The 18,182-nt window shown below is 29.0% G+C and overlaps 1 protein-coding gene across 2 annotated transcripts; it reads left to right on the top strand.

The window, feature by feature from the left end:
• Window positions 1–2,615: 2,615 nt before the first annotated feature.
• LOC131655417 (transcription factor bHLH137-like) lies at window positions 2,616–5,110 on the top strand. Of its 2 annotated transcripts, none has more exons than XM_058925304.1 (8): window positions 2,616–3,052; window positions 3,175–3,327; window positions 3,464–3,529; window positions 3,670–3,738; window positions 3,837–3,908; window positions 4,017–4,220; window positions 4,297–4,439; window positions 4,634–5,110. In XM_058925304.1, exons 1-7 carry the CDS (start codon window positions 2,717–2,719, stop codon window positions 4,390–4,392), a joined length of 996 nt encoding a protein of 331 aa, XP_058781287.1. In that variant the 5' UTR covers window positions 2,616–2,716; the 3' UTR covers window positions 4,393–4,439; window positions 4,634–5,110. The 2 variants fall into 2 exon arrangements, with proteins under 2 accessions (XP_058781287.1, XP_058781286.1); XM_058925303.1 differs by having other exon boundaries at window positions 2,617–3,052; window positions 3,837–3,920; window positions 4,634–5,105.
• The last annotated feature ends 13,072 nt before the right edge of the window (window positions 5,111–18,182 follow it).

The following is an 18,182-nucleotide window of genomic DNA, read 5'->3' as shown; positions in this document are numbered from 1 at the left end:
ACTTTTTGTAGAACTCCAAAGAGTAACCATCCGGCCCTGGGCTTTTGTTTCCGTCACACGACCAAATAGCTTCCTTCACCTCATCTTCCTCGAATGGTTTCTCTAAGGCAGTGCTTTAGGGTTTTGCTAGGATTTAGAAGAGTTGGCGTTTTCTAAAATAATAAAATTCTCCTTGCAAGGCTTATGTCTCTGTTTGTAAAATAATAAAATTCTCCTTGCAAGGCTTATGTCTCTGTTTGTTAGGATGTCTCTGTTTTGACAGACTTTGTTGTTTTAGTATATTGATGGTGTTATTGGCTATTTTTCTTTATATTTGTTAACTTCTTTTATTGTTAATATATAGTTTCTGCTTTGTTATTAAAAAATAATTATTTTATTAAAAATTTTAAAAATGTTTTAGAAAACTAGTTAGTAATTAGTTTTTTTAAGCTAGAAATATATTGATAGGAGAACCCAAGTTCTCAAACTAAGTTACAAAAGAGGTTCGAGCAAAGAACTCGATAGGAAAATTACACGCCAATTGTACATTACGCTAAATAATAACACGGGTTTCTACTAAACTTGTAAAAGTTACAATTAAGTTGGGTAATTTTACCAATAAACACCCACCTCCAAACCAAAGCTTTAACATCCCAAACAATATCCAAAATATTCCAAGTATCTTCCCTAAAAATAACGGCATTTCTCACTTTCCAAAGCGTCCAAACCATCGCCAACCACACCATTCCCTCCTTTCCTTTTTCTCACCCTCTGCTTCTTACAAAAAGAGGACCCCAACAAGAATCTTTCCTTAAAACTTCCCGCCTTGTAATCCTTAAAACCAACCCATTCCGCAATATTTTTCCAAACCAAATATGAATTATAGCAATGCAACAGAGAATGAAAAGGAGATTCTTCGTTCACACTGCAGAAAACACAAGGAGAAAAAGAGTGAATAATAATACCTCTTAACGATAACGCATCCCTCGTCGGGAGTTTGTTGATGAAACATTTCCAACCGAATGCTTTAACCTTCAAAGGTGCTTCCGTAAACTTTCTTTAAAGCCACATCAAAATTTTCTACAGGACCGTAAGGAATGTGTTCGTTGTTAAAAATACGGTAACAACTACTAACCGTAAAATTCCCATCTCTTTCTGGTGCCCACGCCACAACATCGCTGTTGTTACAACAAAGAGGAGCAGCACATAGAAGCTGCTGCAACTGCAGTAAATCCGCTGCCACATCAGCGTTGTCCACCCAGTCTTGATGTATTCCGAACTCCCCCCACGACCAAATGTCGTCTTTCCACCCTCCCATAAGTGTAATAGACGCTACATGCAAAACTGAGATAGAATATAACAGAGGAAAAAGCAGATACAAACAACCATGTTTTGTCCAGTTCGCATGCCAAAAATCTGTTTTAAAAAAAAAATTCATCCAACTTTAAAATAAAATTATTTATGATTTGATCTGATTTGAATGATTAATTGTAAATATTCAATCAAATTTAATCCAATTTCTTACAATTTAATTTGAATCAAATTATAAATTATAAACATTTTTATTAATATTAATTTATAAAAATATGATAAATTAATAGTTTAATATTAAATCTAATATAAATAAATTAAACTTAATATTACCTAATACCAACTATATATTATGTATGAAACAAATAAATCAAAATTAAAAAATAATTAATATTAAATATATTTTTTTTAATAAACAATGATATTATAAAGGGAATATAAGTAATATTCCACCCAACGGAAAAATAAGGCGGAAAATCTCTACTTCCTAAAACAGATGAGAGGTAGAGTATTTCAATAATAAAAATTATATATATAATTCGGCTTTTTTAAATAATTAAACATCAACCAAATATAAATTACTATTATATATAACACCATTAAAAAATAAATAAACTAAAATACATGTATTCAGTAATTAACTCAAACCGAATCAAACAAAACACTTTTTACAAAATAGCATTCAAATATATTTAATATTATTTAATTTTATCAATTTTTATTTTATTTTTGTGAATTAGTTTGCAGTTTTATTTGAATACCCCTATATAAGACTCATGTTACAAAAATAAACCTATAAAAGATTTTATTTTAGAAAAAAATTACACTTTAGAAAAAAATTACAATTTTAAAATTTAAAAAGTGAATTATAAAAAGGATAATGCTAACTTGTGCCCCAAGAGCACAAGTTAAAAAACTCATAAATAAAAAATTTGTATTGAAAAAAATAATCAAAATAATAATTATAAGTTTTTAATGAAAAAAATACACAATTATCAAGTAAATTTTTTTATATCTAGCATTACCCTTGTACAAAAAATCAAGGCATTAATATCTCACAGAGTTGGTACAAATAATGAACCTAATAATTTATTTTACTTTTATTATTATTAAGGCAAATAATGAGCCACCAAAGAAACTACTCCATAAACCTTTTAATATGTGTGGCTTATTTATGTTAGACCAGTCAAATGTACTGCCTCAATTTTGCATTGCATGGGAATAACAACAAACAAGTTACTGATTTACTACTAAAATACTATTTCATCATTTTTTTATTATTATGTGCCCTTCCATATTCTATATATACACCAAATACCTTTTTGTCACACACCAAACTTTCCATTTGAGTATTCACTAACTCATCACTACTACTACATTCTCTCTTTCTTCAAAACAACTTTACTTCATATTTTCAATATCTCTAATGGCAGCTTTTTCATATCAATACAATCCTTTCCTCGTTGATCACTCACACTCACCATTCATGTTCAACATAAACACTACCTCTCCTCTTCCTCATCCTCAGTTTCATCCTCTTCATCAAGATATTATTAACTGTGTTGATCATCAAAGCTCCAAAGTTACTACCATCACTGACAATGAACCTTCTTCTCTCACCAAAAACCTTAGTCCTCAGTCCTCCATGGTATTGGACAAGCTCGAAACCGGCGACGAGCAGGTTACTCAGAAAATTAATCCTATGGAGAAGAAAAGAAGAACCAGAAACAATGGACCTTCCTCAAATAACCCTAAATCTCATGTAATAATAAAAAATAATAATATTTCATGTTTTATCCTAAATATTTTTTTTAGCATTTTTTGAACTAGTCATGGTTTAATCACTACTAAAAAATATGAAATAAAATTTCTCTCATTTTGCAGGAAATTGCAGCAGAAGGGAGAAACAAAAAACAGAAGAAAAACAAAGAAGAGAAAAAAGATGAGAGAAAATGTTTGGATGAGCCTCCAACTGGTTACATCCACGTCAGAGCAAGAAGAGGTCAGGCCACTGATAGCCACAGCCTTGCTGAAAGGGTACACTACTACTGACTCTGACTACTCTCTCTTCTTTTATGTAAAGATACCCCACTTGAATAATACTTTTAAAATTCCAAAAATGTCCCTTTATTTATCTTCATGTATCATTCTAAATTGGATTGGATTAATTCAGGTAAGAAGAGAGAAAATAAGTGAAAGGATGAAGAAGTTGCAACAACTTGTGCCAGGCTGTGATAAGGTAGGTCAAGTAAAACCTTCATGACAGCATATATATAGGCCCATACAATTAATTTAATTCAAAATTTTAATAATTAACATAGAATTTCTTTAAAATATAATTATTAATTGACATTTTTCTCCTTTATTTTTTCTAACTAGGTCACTGGAAAAGCCCTTATGTTAGATGAAATAATCAATTATGTTCAGTCTTTACAAAATCAAGTAGAGGTAACACTATTAACCTCAACCTAATTTCTTATATTATATCTATATAAACTAGTTATATATAGTTGTTGATGTTTCTGTGTTTTTTTTTTTTGTTGCAGTTTTTATCAATGAAACTTACTTCTGTGAATCCAATGTTCTATGAGATGGCAACAGACCTAGAGACTTTCATGGTTAGACCAGATGTGAGGAACAAAATTAATTAATTTACATTTAGTATTATAATGTATAATAATTAATAATGAAAGTAACTAACTTTGTTATATTTTGAATTATATCAGAAACTAAATAACTTAGCATCACCATCACCACTATCATCATCAGTGTCACATTGCAACAGTCCCAAACAAGGCACAGCTTATGCTGATACAACCACCATGAATACTCCAACCAACATTTTCCAAACTACTACTGATTACAACCACCTTTTGGATACTTCAGCTTCAGTTTTTCTTCAAGGACAGAGATCAAATGTTGTTTCTGAGGTAAAAAAATATAACTGGTCTTAAAAAATGGCTTTTGATTCTTGTTTTTTTTACTGACAAAAATCTTCATTTTCAGGATGGTAGCCATTTTTGGGAGGTAGAAGATCAACGACAAAAGTTTCTTAATTCACATGGATTCAACAACAACTTATGTTCATTTTCATTAATTTAAATTTCATAGAGGTGCATGGCATGTTCTACAATTCTACCAACATGTTTGTAAGCTCTCAAATCATGTCTCTTATGTCTTATCTTATTATATGCTATTATATATATATATATATATATATATATATATATATATATATATATATATATATATATATATATATATATATATATATATATATATATATATATATATATATATATAAAGCTTGGTTTCTAAATAAGACTATAAAATTTTTTTGCAGGATTTAGATTTTACATTAGGTAAGGAAATTCTTGAAAGAATATGAATATGTGTATATTAAAGGGTATGAAAATGAATGGATGAAGAACAAGAAAATGACAGAAAATGCAGCAGACCAAATAAAAGACCATATCTTTTCTAGATCTGTGTTCTGTTCCAGTTATTTTTGACTCTTATGTTACACAAATTCCTAGGGACTAGTATTGATCCTAAGTAGACATCACATACAGTGAAATTATTTTGTGTCAATGTAAATTATTGAGCTAGTGATTCTTGTGGTGGCAGTTATTCTGTTGGTACAGTTAATAAATTTTTATCATTATTGAGAAATGAGGGGTTGAATACATTATTGGCCATGCAGTTGTTGTTGGTCTAAGCCTAGCTAGATTTATGTATATCAGTATATGTCTATACAGATTCTTCAAGTTTTGGCATTTTATACTGCTATTTCTGTTTTTTATTATAAGTTGCTTTTAAAAAAAAATTATGTTTTATAATTTCAATGAATAATGAATAATTAGTGATATTTTTTTTATTGTATCTTTAAATATTTATTATTTTATCTTCTTTCAATTATGTAAATTTATCTTCCACATGTCATTAATTAAGGACAATTTTATAAAAACTTTCGTAATTTTCCATTTTCATACAACAATCATTATTTTTCTTTATACGTGTGAAAAAGTCTAAAATAACTTATACTAATAAAAGAAATGTAGTATATGGTTATTGTTATATAATTTATAATGATAATAATAATAATAATAATAATAATAATAATAATAATAATAATAATAATAATAATAATAATAATAATGTATTTTTTTATATTATTTATGGGTTCAGTTCAACTGTGTTTACAAAAATACAAGGTTATTTTAATTTTAGTAGTTACTTTCAGTGATGGAATTGTGTTTGTGTATATTGGAAAATTACTAGCACATATGTAGGCCTTTGAAATACACAAGTCAATTTAGTGTTTTTATTTTGAAAAAAAAAAAAACTATGTCAATTCACTTTCACTTAAATGATGAATACAAAATATAGAAATTGACATGACAGTTTTTGTTTCAACAGACAAGGATGTTATGTCATTTTTATAGATCTTGCTTGCCTACATTCAAGATTTTCTGCATTTCACACATTAGGAATATTTGTAAATTTCTTATCAAAATCAATCAGTTTTCACATCGGTCGACTAACTGAGGTGAAAAATTACTTTTCACTCCTTATCTCAAAAGATAATCTCATGTTAAATACCTATTTCACCTGATCTAAAATGTCTTTTATATAATCGTGATTGTTCGATATTAATCAAATGACTATAACATTCTGAATGCAAAATCATCTATTTCTTGAGATTGCATGTACTAAGAAACACAACAATTCCTTCCAAGGTGTGTAGAATTAAAATCTTATGAAAAAATTTCAATTCTTTACATGCTACTATTTCAAATTTTGGCAAAATGAAACATTCATTGAATTATAATGTATTTGGGGATGCTTGTGTGAACGAAGAGAAGTTTGTTTTGGTTACTTAGAATTGAATTGGGTGTGACATGAACAAGTGTCTATCCATATCAACACATTAAGAATAATATTATCAAAGGTGAAAGCAAAAATAAAATATGACAATGACTAAATCAGCTTCCTTTTTCTTTTTTCAGCTATATGGGTCCTATTTATGTTAAAACAATACTTGCCACTCATTCTAGCTATCTACCTCTTCAATTCTCTTGGTTTCTCTATTTATGATGATAAGTAAATATGTTTTACACAAGAGGATAAGGACTACGGTTCATGAGTATTGTTATACAATGCAGTATTTTATAATATATATTTAAAATTTGTAATACTTAAATTTTAACTCATTTGTATTTATTGTTCGCGATTTTACTTTTATATATATATATATATATATATATATATATATATATATATATATATATATATATATATATATATATATATATATATATATATATATATATATATATATATATATATATATATATATATATATATATATATATATATATATATATATATATATATATATATATATATATATATATATATATATATATATATATATATATATATATATATATATGGGGACGACTCAAGTGAGAACACTTGGTTATTATGAGAAATGAGAACAATGAATCACGAGCATTAAATTTTGATTTTGTTGATTTTAATGGACTAGATTGGTTTCTCTTTCTATTATCCTTAGTATTTATTTTAAATCAACATAGAAAGATAAACCAATCCAGTCCATTAAAAATCAACAAAATCACAATTTAATGGTCGTGATTCATTGTTCTCATTTCTCGTAATAACCAAATGTTCTCACTTGAGTCGTCCCCTATATATATATATATATATATATATATATATATATATATATATATATATATATATATATATATATATATATATATATATATATATATATTTTAAGTCAGATATATTGCAAAGAGAACTAAATGTTCTCAGCCAGATTACAAAAGGAAACGAGACCAAGCTCGACAAAAAGAAAAATTACAAACCAATCGTAACTTAAGATAAATAAAACAAAGGATATTTGATAAATTCATAAAAATTACAATTTGGATGAGTAATCTTTTCGATGAACATCTCCATACAATATCTAGGACGTTCCACGAATCTTTTCTAAAGATAATCCCATTCTGCAAAATCCACATGCCCCAACATGTAGCCATTCAAATCAATCCCTCCTTCCCATCCCTCACCTTGGCACAACAAAATGAACTCCAAGATAAGAAGCTCTCTTTGAAGCACTTGAAATTAGAATGCTTAAAACCAATCCAATCTCCAATTTCCCTCCAAATGAGACTAGCTACATTGCACTCCAACAAAGAATGGTGCAAGGACTCCAAAAAACTACCACAAAACACGCACTAGCGATCATCGATAGGTATAGAAACTCTCCTTAAAAGGAGAAGATCAATGGTGGGAAGCCTATTGATACAACATCTCCAAACAAACACTTTAACCTTAGTCGGAATATCGCCCTTCCATAGCAACTTGAAAACGGAATCAAATTTGTTCACCGGCCCAAGAGGAAAGAGGGATGAAGACAATAAACCGATTAGAGTATGATTTTAAATTTAAATTATGGTTTTTAACTGTATATGATCGAAATATTATAGATATGATAGTCTTAACAACTGCATCAAACTACAATTATAATAAAATTTAAATCGAACACATATATTAATACACCGGAAACTGTAAGCCAATTTTGTTTGTATTTATCAATTTTTTATTAAAAATTAAAAGTTCAGAATTTCACATCTGTAATGAAAAATTATAACTTTAATCTTCTTTCAACTATTCAAACACTCTTAAAGGATCACATTGCAATTGGCACAATGCACTTAACAGTTTTACTGTTATTGCATAGGTAAGTGTCACCGCAATTTAAAATTATGGTTTGACCATCAATTTAAATTACAATAATCATAATTACAATTACGGCCACAATATTATTAATATTGTCACAATCACATCAGATCACCATATTTATTGTATAAATTAAAACAATGCATCTGGCTTTCATTATCAAACAATTTTGCTTGTTTTTTCAATTTTTTTCATTAAAATTAAAACTTTTAAATCAAACAATTCAATTTACTTTTTTATATAATAAAAAAATTTAATATCAAGTATTTTTTAAAAGGTATATTTCAAACATCTCTTAATTAAAATTTACTACGTCGACCATAATGTATGTCGCGGTTACTACAATTGCAACATCCGTAACTGCAATATAAAACTACATAATAGACAATACATGTGGAATTGGCTCTCCTCCTGTTTTGAGTGTCGACCCTTATGTTGCATTGTCTTCTTCAATCATACCACCACCATTTTTGTATGGGTCCTTACCCTAGTGAGGCTATAGAGATACTACTATATCATCAACATGGTATTAGAAAGAAAAAAACAATAAAAACTTATCTTAATGTTTATTCAACCATGTCAAATCATCTCCCCTTTAGCTAAGTCTTCTCTAGAACCTACTACTACCTGTTCATCCTCATGACTTTGCAAAATATCTAAGCAAAGTTGAGTGATTAGTTCATTATTATTATTTTCATATCATGACCCATGCCATCAATGCTGGAATTGGACATTAGAAAATAACAAATTGTTCTTAAGCCCAATAATTGATGCATGTCTTTTATATTTAATTATGTGAGATATGAAAATTGAATTAATTAAAAAAAAAGAAATATGAGAATTGAAACACAAGTCCAAACTAAACGAGTTTGAAAAGACAAGGTGGTGCCAATTGTTTAGCAATATATAGAGTTGTTAGTACCAAAAGAAGTAAATGGTGTGCATATTTGTTGCTCAACAACACATCCATCTGCAATTTAGGGGTCCCCATTGTTTTTTATATTTTGCTCAAACAAAGGTAGGGTCATCCTCCCTTAACTGACATGTAAGGCAGTACTGGTGTTGTCTCTGTGATTCATATGTATACAAAACTTATTTAATTGGACATATGGGAGAGGTGATGTTTAATTGAATTGAGAGGAGAGGAGATGATTACCTCTATTTTGGTTTTAAAAAAAAAACATAGGTTAGATTTGGCTATATAGTATAAAGTGGAATTATTTTATTATTGAAATAAGATTATCTAAAAATTATAAAATATTTTTTTATATGAGCATTGGAAGTAACTGCTAGTAAAATATTTTTTTCAAAATGGGCCAAAGCCTAATTCATGTGACGTAGAATTATCCTAACATGACAAATGAGAGATATATACACCTTATAGATGCACACAATCAGGATCAAAAGAACCTTGAAGAATGTCAGATAGTAAGGCATGCAAAATTATCTGACATTTGTATTCTATTTTTTCCTCAAAAAGATTTTAGAGTTTCTAAATTCTAAAACCTTACTATAAAGTCCAACTATGGTCCTTACTCGGGTATGATCTATCCTAAAACCCTAAACCTAACACTTACCTTATCTATTGACATAATGGTCAGATTATTCGATGGTACACCCCCGCCATCGGGATGAACACCCAATGACCGTATTTAATGAGTTCATCATCGTTTAAATCTTCTAGGTCCTACTGGATAATTTGGGTCCAGAAACTACCTTGTGTTGTATGGGATCTTCGTACCTCCCTTACTCGTTGACATGTGAAAATTCTTTCTGTCTCACTATGGTTCGGAAGTCGTGACCCCACTTAAGATATGCGAGTTGAATTGGAGAACCATTGATAACACCTTGTCACACTACTTTTTCTTAGCATATTATTTAGTATCTTAACTAAACTTATGATTAACAAACACTACATGAATCATAGCAAGTTATAACATGATTCAGAATATTGTGAAAAATCATATTTCACCCCAAACTCATTCTAATCAAACAACTTTACAAAATTACTCTAATTAGACGATCTAAATTTTTTTACATGGAAAACATTATGATGCCGAGATGCAGGGCAAGAATAACACACAAGGACATGAAAAAAAGAAAAAGAACTGGAAATTCTGTCAAATTTCTCTATAGTTAGGAGAATTATTGTACAAATTTAAGTTAAAAAAGAAGAAGTAACATTTTGAAAAAAAATCGCGAGGCCTTTTGCACAATCATGGCACTATTTCAAGCTACAAATGAATATGTAGCATTCTAGAAAAATTGTGACGTGATTTGTGTATTGACGACGCATTTTAGCTTCAACTCATCCATATCATGTAGTTTTTTTATAGGCAATGAAATTCCTAATGAAAATTGAGCACGAGGGGTACTCGCACGATAAAGTACAACGATCAACTATTTAGGAATTGAACCAGACAATGATTCCACAAGTAAAGATTGCAAAAAACTTTAGATTTTGAACCAATAATATTCCAAAGCCAAGCAAGAAGAAATGCCTTATGCACTACTTCATCTTCATGATATGCTTGAGAATTAAAAATAATTTCATTCCTCATCCACCAAATAGCCCACACTGTGGCCATCCAAACCAGTAATCTTTTCCTTTTACCCACAACCCCATTCAACTTATCAAAGAATCTTTTCCATATCATGTAGTATTAATGAAGAATCGCGACATGTTTATGTTAAATCACAGCGTGATGGCGCAAACAAAAACTCTAGTATAAATGCTAAACTTATGTCAAAGAGTAATCACATAGCATAATAACTTTAATTAGAAAGGTTAACAAGGAGTACAAGGGGAAACATAAGTCAGAATCATCTCTGACATATATCACTATATTTACAAACCCTAGTTTTTTTTAATTATTCAAACCATCTAAGAAACCGTTTGTTTAATTTGTTCAATGATAAATTCAATTTTAATTTTAGTCTTCATGTTTAATATTTAGTGGTATTCACAACCATATTACTTGTAACAATCTGATTTTATTTTCAAATTGCCATCAACCATGCATCCCCAATCAAGGGAGGAGAATGAGGATATATGCTTGAAAAAGCTAGACCTTCGGGAAAAATATTGTGATTGGGACATAATGAGCAAAACCATAATAAAATAGTGAATGACATCAAAGTACAAGTAAAAGGTGGTCCCATTAGAGTTCGATTCTAGAGACCTCATCAAACAAGGGATCTATCTACGTGGGACAAAAGAACATTGTTCTCGAAAATATAGTCCATAATTAGGGAGGACCATATTATAGTGAAACTAGAAAAGGAAAGTGAGCATACACACTAGAAACACTATTTACTTAAACAATACCTATGACGTGGAATGCGCCAAATATGAAAACAAACTATGCCAAATTCGACCTTCCACCGTGTTTCAAAGTGCTCTCGAAGGTAAAAAAACAATAGCAATTTTAAAAGTGCAATACTAGGTAGACAAATGACAGCGATTCTAAACAAAATATGGACTATGGGTTCGCTGGGTTTGGCAGCCTCCTAAATTAAAGAAAAAATGTTAAAGAAGTCAATACACGTCAATATTTGCAAATAGTCACGCTGAATATCGAAAGCCTAGATTTATACCCAACAATTAAGATGCAATTTAAAGGGTGATATGCATAGGTGATATAGAACTTTCCTCTTAAAAGCCTTGACGAGTAGACATAATCTCATTTCCCAAAATACCATATTTTACATTGAGAGTGAAAGAATAAGAAGGAGTGTCCATGGTCCAATCCCTATGGCTTCGCGTTTCCATGAAAAGATGGTAGGAAAATAGACTTGCGAGTTTCGAGTAAAAGGAAGGCACATAGCTAGTAATATGAACTTACATAAAGATGTCGAGCATCCATCTTTGGATCTATAATGGTCCTATCACGTGGGTATTTAATCATCATAACCATCATCTACATGTTCACATAAAGAGAAAGAGTGAGTTTGTGTTTATCCTCCCTCTCACTCCCTATGAAAGCGTAGAAAACATATATTTTCCATCTATTATTTTTAATTTAATGATTCAAATGAATGATTCATTCATAAACAACATATAATTCAACATTATCATCTCTCATATTTAAAGGAGAAATATTTAGGATAATGTCTCCCACCATATAGGTGGCCCCACTACCCATACAAGAAGAAGGAACCAACAAATGCTTAGTCTAGATACAACACTAGAGTGGCTCAAAAGGCACTAAAATAAAAGTAAATTATTTTATAACAACAACGAACTCACTGAAAAATGAGAAGCAATGAGCACGAGTTTTCTCTTTGATTGAGTTGTGTTAGAGAAGTAACAAGATCATATTGCAACAATGCTTCCATGGAGAAACTAAGAAGTTAGAAATCTGAGGGATCTAGATGATGAAGAATAGAGAAACGAAAAGAGAGTAACAAAGAAAGAATTTACTTTTAAAACACGATATTAATAAACCAAAGAATATCAAAAAGTATATAGATCTAACAACTGGGAGATTAAGATTTCAAAAGGCTGGTAACAAAACAATACAATGATAACACGTCATCTTTAAAGGAAATTTTGTCGGCTAAATACCCTTTTTTGTCCCTTATCTTTAGCTCGGGGTCCAATTTCGTCCCTTAATTTTAAAAAAGTGCAAATAGATCCCTTAACTTTTTAAAACGGCGCACGTAAGTCCTTTCGTCTATTTTTTGCAAACGGCCGTTTAATTAAGCTTGTGTGGCATGATGAGCTGGATATTTATATTTCTTCATCGCCTTCCATGGTCATATTTGTGAAACGATTTCTACAAAATTGGGGGCTAGGAATATTCACGCACAAAATTGGGGGCTAGGGTTTAGTCACGCACGAATTTTCTCCATCCCTTTCCATAAAATCTTCCAGTGGTTCTTCATCTATGATACAAAGCTGCCGTGAAAGTATGAATTGGAAACCGGTTTGCCACTGTGGAGATAAGGCAATTCTAAGAAGGGCGACGACAGCTAAGAGTTTTGGGAAACATTTATGGGGATGTCCTCATTATAAGGTATGTTTATAATTCATAGAACCTTGATTTTTTTGTCTGTCAAATTGATGAAGAAAGGAACCCGTGAATGCTGGGACAAGGGCAACTTGGGTGTGGCTTCTTCGAATGGTTTTATGAGGAGAGTGAAGATACTAAGGAGAACAAGAACGAAAAACAATGAACTGACATACTTGAGAGCAAAGGCGAACCGAAACGTGAATCTTGACTGTAATCTTTGTTGAGTGTGGCATGAACACACAATTGCTCGAGTTTTTCTCTTCTTCCCTTCTGCAAGTCTAATGTTTCGTTTTTTAGGGTTTTAAGCATGCTTATAGTGTACTTAAAAAGAGTTAGACACGTGGATAAACAACTAACTACGTGGAAAGTAAATAAATAACACAATTAACAGATGAGAACGGAAGGACTAACGTGCGTCGTTTTAAAAAGTTAAGGGATCTATTTGCACTTTTTAAAATTAAGGGACGAAACTGAACCCCGTGCTAAAGATAAGGGACAAAAAGGATATTTAGCCAAATTTTGTCTCTTTGAGAAAACGTCATTGTTTCTTCAACCAAATTTGAAATCACTAACATTTTCACCCAAGAGAAGGTCGCCTCTTCTATACCCGGCGATTGCCACAATGTTGTTGTGAGGTCATATACGAGCCATAATATGACCAGGACAACTAAGACTTTGGGGGATTTGTTTTGGATTTGTTTTAGAGACCCATTATATTCGCAAAACGAATTTAAATTATGATTAGTATATAAGGTGTTTTTTCTTTCATATCAGTGATCATTTCATACTAACTTATAAATAGTTGTTTAATTAAAATTTTAAAAAGTATTAAAAAGAATTTAATTAAATTGTTTATCATAATATGTGTATAAGTTGTTTAGCACATGCTTATAGTGAGTCATGAATAAGTACATTGGCTTATCCTGCATGAACAAATCTTAGTAGACCCTAGCTAATCATGAGTTATTTTTTAAACAGGAGCTAATCATGAGATTAGTAGTGTAATTAATATCTTTTTCTGCAATCATAAGTATGATATTGGTGTTTTGTTTTGTATCCTCTCAAATAATAAAACTTAATTGGAAAACGTTGATCCAACCTTAATCCTAGTTTTAATTAGCTTAATTGTCGGGGTACATATGGTTTTGTCGGGTACGGTTTATATCGATCACTTTACATATTGCTTTGCTCAAGTTGTGATACTGACACCACAACTCTTTCCCAACCAATAAAAAACAGTGATTAAAACATAATTGTGCTTTGGTGCATTAGTTTCATTTCTAATTGAAAATCATAAAAAGGGTGATGTAGAGGACATCAATCATTCATAAATTGTCCGACTATAGTTTTATATTAAACAATATATGAACATCTGATTTAAGTTGTGCTAAATTTTACTTCAAAAATTAGTTTTTTTAGGAATGAATTAGGTTCATCTTCACTTTCTTAACATGATTCGAATATGATTTAGGATCCGTCAAATTAATTATTATTATTGGGTCACCCACCATTTACTTTTACGTTTTAGATGTTCAGTTCTAAGCGTGAGAGATTGTGTTAAAATTCTCACATCAGACAATATATAATCTAAGCATATAGTTGTGATATCAATCTCCACCTAAAAATTAATTTTGTAGAAATAAATTAATTCTAACAACATTCTTTTACTCGAATTTTAACCTAATACTTTAGAGGCGTCAGTGTGAATTTTGAGTAGTATTTATGATTTCTTCTCACGCGTTTATGGAGAACTCAATGGTAGGGAAGAAGAGTTGACAACTTACCCATTATCCTCATTAGTCCTTATAGAGGGAAGATAGTCTTAATTAGAAGGGAGAGGGACCAAGGTTGTTGATGTGAGTGTGAGAGGGGTTGGGAACGGTGGAAGACCCCAATGTAGGGTTAGAGGCCCACAAAAGTGTCCCACAAGGCAAGGGAAGAGCAAACTTGGCCTCATGGCATGGCCCCTTAGGTTAGGTCATTGAATAGCCCTTGTCCCTTTTGTCTTTGAGGAAGAAGGTTTGAAGATGATAGAAGGTGACATTGATTTAATACTAAGGTACCCATAACTCATTGCACCTTGGAGATGGCATGTCCCAACAATGTGTTTTATTTTTTTATTTTTTTCTTCTTCTTCAACAATCCTTGTCCCTGCTTTATTTCTATTAACCACCACCAGCCACATTTTCTTTAAAAATAATAATATTTGAGGGTCAAGTGGTATAAGAAACTATTATTATAATAATATAGTTTGTATGTATGAACAACAATCCAACAACAAAAACTTGTTCACAAGCTCGTAGGTCAAGTGGTACTAAGTTTATTTTTATTCTAATTCCTTAGCTCATGCTCTCACTCTTCACTGTTTTTTTCACACAAATCTATCCAAAGGAAGAAAATAATATTAAATTATATTTTAGTCATATTTAATTTTCATATAATTAATATGCAAACAAATGTTTCACACCCTAGATATTTTTAAATTATGAAGAAGAAAAATAATTAAGTCAAAATATATTGGAGAATAATTTGAGTCAAAAATACAAAATTTAAATAAATGTTTGAGTAGAAAATATATATTTTAATATAAAATATTTATCTCCGAACTTTTAAATTGAAAAAATATATTAACAATTATTTTAGATATATATATATCAAACCTCAAATTATCTTACATAACATGAGATCGGTTAAAATTTATATTTATATATTTGAAAAAAAATTACAATACCCTTTATTATAACGGTTAAATATTAAAAAAAAAATTAGTTTCAATATTAAAAATATTTACCTTTAGTAATATTATATTTTAAAATCGCACATAATTGTGATGCATTAATTTACAACATAATCATTATATCAAAATTAAGTTATTCAAATTAACTGTACATTAACCACGAAAATACTATAAGAGAATAACTGGAAAATATTAAGAATCATAAGAAACTAGTCGGTACACCCGTGCCATGCACGGGTTTATTTAAATAATTAATAAAATAAATAAATTGTATTTTAAACATAAATGTAATAAAAATATTAATAATTTAAATAGATATTATAGAAAAATAATTATTTATCTATATAAATAATATAATAATTTTCTTGATGACAGTTTTTTCTAAAATTTGATTAAAAGATAAAAACAAAAGTATCATAAAAACACATAAGTAAAATGAAAAAGAAAAAATACAGCATAGCAACTATATAACATAAAATTAAAATTTGTATATGATAAACAATACAACAATGATATTTACAAAGAAAAAATTGGTTAAGATCCAAAACTTGAAACCATCGTTGACCTTCAAAATAAAAGAAGAAAGTATAAATTAAATCACAAATCTAAAACCATAGTTGAAAGAAAAAAATCTGTATATTAAATTACAAATCTCAAACCATCATTGACCTCCAAATAATATGATTTCTCCATCCATGACATGTTTATATCTATAGAAATAAAAATCACCGCATGTTAATATATCTGCATACAAAATTAAAAGAAAATATAAGTTAAAACATAAAAACAAACAATAAAGGTAAAAATCTCATATTTCTATGTTATAATAAAAATAATAATTAATTAAATCATAAAAAAACCTTTGAAACCCACTTTCTACCCCATATTTTTTATAACTTATTTTTATTATTTGTATACTTTAAGATATAAAATTTAAACAAAAAACAAATATATATAAAATAAAATATATTATTAAGTTAGAGTATAATGTCATTTTTTTTTATAAAATTAAAACAATATTTAAAAGAGAAATGAGAGTAAGATATGACCTTAAAAGTAATCACAAATGACCTACCTACTTTAATTTTGTGTCATTTTACATATAATAAACAAATCAGTTTTATCTATGACAATACATAAGAATTTTTGTTAACCAAATTATTGATTATAGAAAAATATCAATTGTAAATAAACATATCAAGTATAGATCAAAGAAGAGAGAAGTGTGTGAATAATATGAAGAAGAATCTCAACATAGCCTTAATACCATAAATGTCAACATTGACGGTTAAAGTCATAGCTGTACAAAATAAATTGAAAACAATTTTTAAAAAATAAAACATTTAAAAACTACATGAATAAGTTAGAATACAACGTGAGATATATGAAAAATACTGAACAATAAATACCTCAATTTTATGTGTAATTTCTCCATTCATCTCATATTCGTACCTGTAAAAATGAAATAAGAAGAAAATTTTGAATAGTTAAAAACTAATAAAATAGAAAATTAAACAATTTAATGAAGAATGTATTGATTCTATGTGTAATTCCTCTAGATTGGGCAAATAAGAAAAAAGAAATGAGGAAGAGAGAAAGAGCATGAGCCATGAAGTTTTTCATGTCAACCATTATGAAGCATATTTGTTTATGAATCAATTTTTTTTAAAAGAAGAAACAACAATATATATAGAAGTTGCACATAGCATGTGGTAATTTTAGGAACGTGGAATTGAATCAAACATTAAGGAAGGTGGTTATTTTTTATAGTGGGATGACAATGAAGTAGTGGGTTATTTAAGTAACTCTAAATATTTAGAAAAATGAGAGCTATTTTTTTTAAAATCTTTTGTTTAATTAAGCAATTGAAAAATGTGGGGTGTATTGAAAATGTGAGGTGTAAGTTTTTTATTTAACTAAGTAGTTGAAATTGAAAACGTGGGATGTGAGTTTTTTTTAATAATTTTTATCCAATTAAGTAAATTATTTTTTATTAATTTATTATTTATTTTATTAAATTATTATTAATATTTACTTATTTATTTATTTAATTATTTAATTAATTATTTTATTAAAGATTTTGGCGGGAAATTTTGGTGGGAAGAACTTCTAGGATTATAATTTAGTATGATGATATGATATGATATGATAGAATTAAAAATTGGATGAACTAACAACTTTTGAATTTAGAAATTTGGAATTATAAATTGGATGAACTAACAACTTTAGAAATTAGAAAATATTAAGAATCTATTTAATTGTTCACATTTGGAATTAAAAAAAAAAAGGAATTTAGATGAACTAACAACTTTGGAATTTTGTTGTTCTCCAAATTCGAAATAATATTTATAAAATGGAATTGTAAAAAA

The sequence above is a fragment of the Vicia villosa genome, linkage group LG3, assembly GCF_029867415.1.
Source record: "Vicia villosa cultivar HV-30 ecotype Madison, WI linkage group LG3, Vvil1.0, whole genome shotgun sequence".
NCBI lineage: Eukaryota > Viridiplantae > Streptophyta > Magnoliopsida > Fabales > Fabaceae > Vicia > Vicia villosa.
The sequence above is the reverse complement of the archived record's forward strand: the minus strand, read 5'-3'. Positions and strand labels throughout refer to the sequence as shown.